The 7,303-nt window shown below is 34.2% G+C and overlaps 1 protein-coding gene across 1 annotated transcript; it reads left to right on the top strand.

The window, feature by feature from the left end:
- The first annotated feature begins 735 nt into the window (after positions 1-735).
- LOC128159087 (uncharacterized) lies at positions 736-6,968 on the top strand. Its single transcript, XM_052822137.1, has 7 exons — positions 736-806; positions 1,811-1,897; positions 2,062-3,269; positions 3,546-3,738; positions 3,896-4,218; positions 4,325-4,561; positions 4,677-6,968. Exons 2-7 carry the CDS (start codon positions 1,833-1,835, stop codon positions 6,614-6,616), a joined length of 3,966 nt encoding a protein of 1,321 aa, XP_052678097.1. The 5' UTR covers positions 736-806; positions 1,811-1,832; the 3' UTR covers positions 6,617-6,968.
- The last annotated feature ends 335 nt before the right edge of the window (positions 6,969-7,303 follow it).

The raw sequence follows: 7,303 nt of genomic DNA, 5'->3' as shown, positions 1-7,303 counted from the left end.
AAGGATAATTTTGTTTGCTGAGGTAGGCAGGGAGTCTGAGGCCTATTTTAAGTAATTTTGTTATGTGAATTAAATACATTTGAATATTCGCATCACAGGTGGTGGGATGGTTTGAACCTCCCCTCCCCCCAACTCCCCTCTATTGTTGTATTTATAAAGATTGATTAAAATTTCTCAATGAATAGGATGAAAATGGAAAAAAATGAGGAATAAGGTGAAGTCAGATTTAAACATCAGGACACATGTCTAATTGTTCTAATTTTTACCCATACAACCAGTGTATATTTAATATGTATGAATTTGATATCGGAAGCTGTTTTGAATATAGCTGCACTATTCTTGAACAGAAAATTAAATGAGAGAAAAATCAAAGTAAAGGTTATCCCCCCCCCAAAAAAAGGAAAAAAGAAGACACAGCTGATTTGCTTCCCACAGTTTGTATCTTTATTTGAAAGTGGATAAAATTAATAAAATCTTTTATCTAGATGCAAAGTGGGACAACACAAACCTTGTAGATCTGATACGAGATTTATCTTTCTTTTTACTCTGATTAATAGGTGTGAGTTTTGGGATCCAAAATCTAAATTATTTGTTATCAATAAAAAAAAAACTTAACAATATAATTCGTCTTTTTTGTAACACATATTTTAATTTAACACCATCACAATCAAACATGTTGAAGGAAAGCTATAAATAGACTACTATATTTAAACGGAAATCCCACGACTCCGTCAAGTGATTCAATTTGGAATTGAAAATTTCCTCCTAGTTTCGTTTTAACAATGTCGGATATAGCTAGGACAGAGGTAATATACACAGCTATAATGTAATTGTGTGTCTGATACCTTGTTTTCTTCTGTTGTTAATCTGTACAATTTTCTTGTTGTGATGTTATTGGTTTTGTGTAAGAGAAAGATTAAATATAGTTCTTTTATCTAAAGCCAAGTTTGGGTTTAAAACAATAACATGTATCCTTTTCTATTAGTTACCATGAAAAGTCAATATATGGTAGACGTCATCGATGTGCTGATAAATCGCAAAATTCCAGCATAATTACGTGTTTAGAACAATCTTAGTACAGCAGTTCTATCATATTTATCATGACATATCTTACAGCCTGGAGTATCTGCAGTAATAAAAATTTTGAAAAATTTTGAATAATCGTTTAGAACCAAGCCGGAAATAAAATGTTAGTGAAACCATATTCCAATGACGGAAGTACATCACTCTTACAGATTCAGTGCAAGTGTTTTATGTACAATTAATGTAGTATTTTTTATTGAGTAACTAACTATCAATACTGGTTTTTTTTTCAAATAAAACGTACTTACATCATATTGTAAGAGGTTACAGTTTACTCCAAAGTATGCCAACATTTGTCATAATGGACACTGTATTCACTTTAAGCAGTGTATCGTACAAATGCATATCCATTCTTTATCAATTTATGACTTGTTCTGGAGTTAATAACGATAATGTAATAATAGAGTTATATTATATGACCAAAGTTTGCTATACCAAAGTATGTCATTCATAAAATGCTTATAACAGCTATGCATGCTCTCTTTTATACTAAAATATAATTTGATTAAATTAATTCATTGCAATACACTGTATATTTCATTTTTTAAAATTTTGGACATAATCGTTGTTATATAAAGAACCCAATAATCTGAAAGGTTTTTTTTTAATTATCGTATTTCACTGGTGAAGAAATTTTCACCAAGTAAAAGTCCATGCAAGAAAGATACCGCCTTCTCTAATGGCAAAATCGTCCCATTAGTCATTTTATATTGCATTGATATTTCAGTGCTTCACCAAGAACATACACAATGAGTAGGAAAGCTCCCAGTTTACCAAATTTTCATTTTTTACCTAATCAGACAGGAAACAGCAGGTAAGATTTAAAATAAAAAATAAATTAATTGTAGCATGTGAAGAATAAACAAAACAACAAACGATATATTAAGTAAATCTCAATGTTGAGTAGACCTTTGAAATATTAATGTCATTTGGCGTCATCTTGAAAATGATTATTGATCTTAGCTATTTTATGAACAGAAGAACAACGGATAGAGAAAACGGACCATTATATTTTTTGGTCATAGATCCACCGACTGGTCGCAAAAACCAGACCAAATTCCTGCAGAAAGGGACCGATAATGAGTTTGACAATGGCTACTCTGAGAAAATATATGAAATTACAGGACAAGAGGAGAAATCCCACCCAATGTCACAACTCATGGAGAAACAGTCGATGCGATCCACAAACATCTCTCCTGGTAATTTTTGGTGTATCAATAATCATAGGGAGGCAACTGGACGAGAAGAAGAAATAAAAAACAAGTTATTAGATGAAGATGGGGATATATATAACGATGAAGTAGATGGTGATGAACTGACAGATAGAGATCGTTTGGACACCTGTACATGTTTTGCATGTAGTTTAGCACGTCAACTACGTTCCAGTTCAAGGACGAACCCATACAATGCCTCAGAACAAACTGACGAGAAACAATTTCACCAATCTTCTTTGGAATATGATCATCAACATGATTGGGACCAGTCATTCTACCAGAAAATAAATTCAAGTCCAAATACCGATACCTCTGTACAAGCTCCGATAGATACAGAAGAAAAACAATTACAAAAACCAAAGAAAGAAAAGATAGTTAACGGGGCTTCACAGGAAAAATCTGGAACATTACCAATTGTCTCAGATTCACATAATTCGTCTGTACAAGATATGTCAGAAGAGAAAACTTTGTGGAACCTTCCATCAAAAGTGACTCACCCCAGTTGTCCGGAAACACTACCACAACCTACAAAGGCATCTGCAGAAACGTTTGTTGAAGAAAACGCCAAAATAGGGTGCCAACCTGGTTTTAATTCTACAAAAAACCAAGAAAGATGTTCTGAAAAAGGTAAATCCATTAGATCAGAAGATGCAAATGACAAAGGAATCTTAGATAATAAACCTTTGACGGAACAAAAACATCAAAGTCAAAATTCGCAGACTGATACTAAAAAATATATGGTTCAACTTGAGGCTGAAGAGAAACATTACAGCTTGGAGGAAGATGGTGACGGTCCAGATTCCGAATTATCATGGGAATCAGAAATTTTCGACACGATGGAAGACAATGAATATTTGTACGATGATTACTATTCTGACCATTACACCCTGGATAATAAAATGCCACAAAATCCATCTGCAGTACAAAGCATGCTTGGTTCAAGTGGATATGCAGATACAGGGGGGCGATACAGTAAGTTGTAAAAACAACATTCTGCATCGTCAAGTTTACATTTCTAGTATCATTCATAATTTTGAAACATTTGATGCAGTTTGGCATTCTTTTAGGGTGCTTGATAGTCGTGGCCATTTATAAACTATATTGGTTTCCTTAATGAAGAAGAGCTCTCTCAAAATATAGTATATAAAAGATATTTAAGTTTTCGAGGTAGCAATATGGGTTTTTTTCTTCACTTAATAATTTATAGATAGAAAGATAATGTCCAATATTTTTATGCTTATTTTCCAGGTAAAGGGATTAGTCAGTTCGTAAATATGCCGACGTTTATGCAGTCTATCAGAAAATTTGCCTCCGATAACCTTTTCGAACTAAGAGACGTTGCACCAGACGGTAACTGCATGTTTAGAGCAATTGCAGACCAGCTCCATATCAATGGGGATTTAGGTTACAACTGGAAGATTTTGCGTCGTCAAGCCGTGAGGTAGCTTTTATGTACAAATACTATATCCCTGCAATACATATTCTCAATTAAGGAATTATAGCATTTATCTGAATCCATGATAATTTTGCTTCTGAACAAGAACAACTAGCTTTGTTATATTATACTTACTGCAGCTGTAACTGTAATGCTTTTTCAGATACCTGCGGCATAATCCTTGTCAGAGTGATGGAAGTCGACTAGAAGATTTCCTTTCTACAGAATCGTGGGAACATTATTTACAAAGAATGGAGCAAAATTATCAATGGGGAGATCATATGGTTTTGAAGGCCATAGCAGACGCGTTGAATTTAGTGGTGGTTGTTTTCAATGTCTACGAGGACGATATCAGACGTACGGAAATTCTATCGGAAGGACGACCAATTACAAAGCGGCAGAAATTAACCATATTTCTTGGACACATTGGAGAGTTCCACTACTTAAGTTTGCGACCCCTTCACTGGGAAAAAGAATGGCCATACAGTAAACTTTTCATCATTGCATGTTTTTATGACCTCTATATTGATAAACTTGGTTATAAATTTTGTAGAACGAAAGTAAAATTCCAAAAAATGTTGCTTCATTTCAGAATCACTTATTCGACGTTTACAAGTGAATTGTCTGACAGAAAACAAAGCAAAATTAATGGGATGGATAGAGGAAAAAATAGGTCGTGAAGCTACTAAAAAATACATTAAAGATGTCTTATCGGAGGACAAGAATCTAAAGAACAAAGAACAAATGCTTGAACCAGATATTAAGAGTCCTTTCTTGAAATATGGATTACAACACCAAATATTGCAGTTGGAAGATGAAGACGATAAGAGTTCGTATCTTCTACTTATTATCACGTATCGTTTGTATACTAATATTGATGTTTTCCTTTATATATCTGAATACATGTCTAGACTAATAAGACAAGTTTTTTTTCTTTGTTTTAGAAACTCTAAAAAACATTGTTTCGGATTCCATGTCAGTAGACAGAGTCACAGGACTTGCACTGCCGCACTTCTCCTACGTATTAAAAAAGTTGTTTGCGTACCTTCCCGTCGTGACGGTAAAATCAACTTTTGATTTTAAATTAAAATTTTACGTTAGTGGTATCAATGTAGACTACGAATTGTATGGCGCAGCCGCTGATGGAATCAATAGGTATATAGTAGATTATAGCAAAGGGAGGAAAATGCAATATTACGTAGACAAGACGACCACAAATTTTCCAAGTTTTATTATTTGTGGTATAGATGTAGAACTTTTCTTTTCAAAGACGGATACCATGATAGCATGCAGTGTTTGTTTGGTTGAATCCGACAGCCACGCAGGATATTGTCGACTGGTACCAGTATTCAATAATGAGCGTACGTGGACAACTAGACTTGTGCGCTCATTTGGAAGTGTGTACTTGAAAGCGGTCAATATACCGGAAAATATAAAGAATACATTAAAGGCAAAGGGAATATCAAAATATTTTTGGGGTTATAAATGCCCCTCTTTTCCACCGTCGGTAAGAAAAGAATGGCAATCAGAAGAAAGAACCACTATTTGGCCATCAGCGGAGATAAGACGGGATGTTTTAACTAGTGAATGTCTAATTATACAGAGAGCCCATCCTTCAAGTTGTCAACCAGAAGTGGAATGGAAATTCGTGTTTTCACAGGGTGAGAAACTCCTTTTCAAAAAGGGGTTGACTAAAATTCAAAAAGATACTTTCTCAATCTTTAAATTACTGATGGAACATATGAATCGCAATGTTCCAAGACCTCTTAAACAAAAACACATGAAAAGCGTGTTCTTTTACGCTTGTGAACAAATCAAACATGAATCTTGGGAGGACAATCCTGCCGGCTGCATGGTTTATCTGCTATCAGATTTACTACAATGTGTCAAAAAACGATGTATACCCCATTACTTCATTGCTAGTAACAATCTTCTCGATTACTATTCTGAAGAAGAAGTCCAGGCATTGTGTGTTCATATAGAAGCATTGAGGGTATTTCCAATTCAGTGTATTGAACATTTGTTTGATGCTTATGGATGGGGGTCTATTTTAAAAAATGGAATGTCTGTTCTCAAAGACTGTGAGCATTTTGAGCGCACTAAAGACATTAATTACACTTGGGAAAAAGTATTTATCCCAGCTAATTTGAAATCTATTATGCCACTTATAAAACTGAAACTGTATGAAGATGCATACATAATGTTAAAGACAGTTTACGAGGAAGTACTCTTGGCTCCATTGCCCTCAGATCCTCCTAGTTTTCAAGATATGTTTTTGGAAGCTTTGAGTATGATGGAAGATGCTTCTGCAAAAAAAGCTCTTGCAGCATTATATGACACAGAGTGTGGCGCAGATGTTCTCAGCCAAATCAAAGCTGATGTTGTTTTTGTGCGTGATGTTCTTAGCGGGGATATAGATGAACAAATTGGTTGTATGGAAATACCAAAGTTCGTTACCCAGAATCATATTCTTATTGCTGTGTGGTTAGACGAAAAAGCTTTCGAATATTACCGCCGTATGGATTTTGAAATGTCTAAAAAGCTTCTGTTAACAGCTATCAATTGCGCAAAACGACTTCTTAAAGGACAGAATGAACTTGAAATTAATGATATAGAAGATGACCACCTCAGAGATGAAATATATCAACAGAAATATGAACAATCATCAGGAGTTATAAGTGCATTGCTTAACATTTGTTCACATTTAGGTTGCGTCTGTTTTGAACCTAAAGATTTCGAAATCATACGCGAGCATATGAAAGACCTAGAGACATATCGTCATTCTCATCCGAACATTGAAGAATTAATTCAAATGTTGAGTAGTTGCCTTACGAGGAGAGAATCAGGTTATTTTAATGCTCCCATGTTCCGACCTATGACTTAGATTTTAACGGAACAAAAACATTTATTTAAGCTTGGATATAATCACAGCATGATCATATCCCTGAAATGTGTATACACTTTTAACGAATATGTCTATGAATCTATGCTCCATAACAATAAAACTTAAAATTAATGTCTACATTTGATCAATGTTCACATTTCGTAGAGATGATTCAATAGGTCGATATAATTGATTTTCATTTTGTACGATTTTAAATTAGATAATCTATTGATGTGTTAACTTGTCTAATTAAAAATCATTACAAAATCATTAAATGATTGCAAAAATAATTTCAAGTTATCAAAACAATACATTGTACTTTATTGGAACAGAAATAAATATATGAATACAGTTCATGGTTCAATTAAATTTCTATTCAAACGTCACATTATTGGCTGTCTATCTTTCTCTTAACTATTCATATGTACAACATAAATTAAATATGAAGTTTTCTTTTCTATTCCTCTTTTATGATATACATCATGCGCGGATCTACGATAGAGGGGTCGAGGGGTCCGGATCCCCTGGAAAATTTGACTTTCCTTACAATGATATTAACATTACAAAGGTAAGTCTTGGAGCCACCTGTCAAACTTGAATATCCATCGAAAAATCCCCCTCCTTCGCATTGAAAAAAAATCTGGATGTGCGCATGGTGGGCACAATACCTAAGGTTCAAGTTTGTTA

This window comes from Crassostrea angulata, chromosome 8 (assembly GCF_025612915.1).
Source record: "Crassostrea angulata isolate pt1a10 chromosome 8, ASM2561291v2, whole genome shotgun sequence".
In the NCBI taxonomy this organism is placed as follows: Eukaryota; Metazoa; Mollusca; class Bivalvia; order Ostreida; family Ostreidae; genus Magallana; species Magallana angulata.
This window is presented reverse-complemented; position numbering and strand designations above follow the sequence as displayed.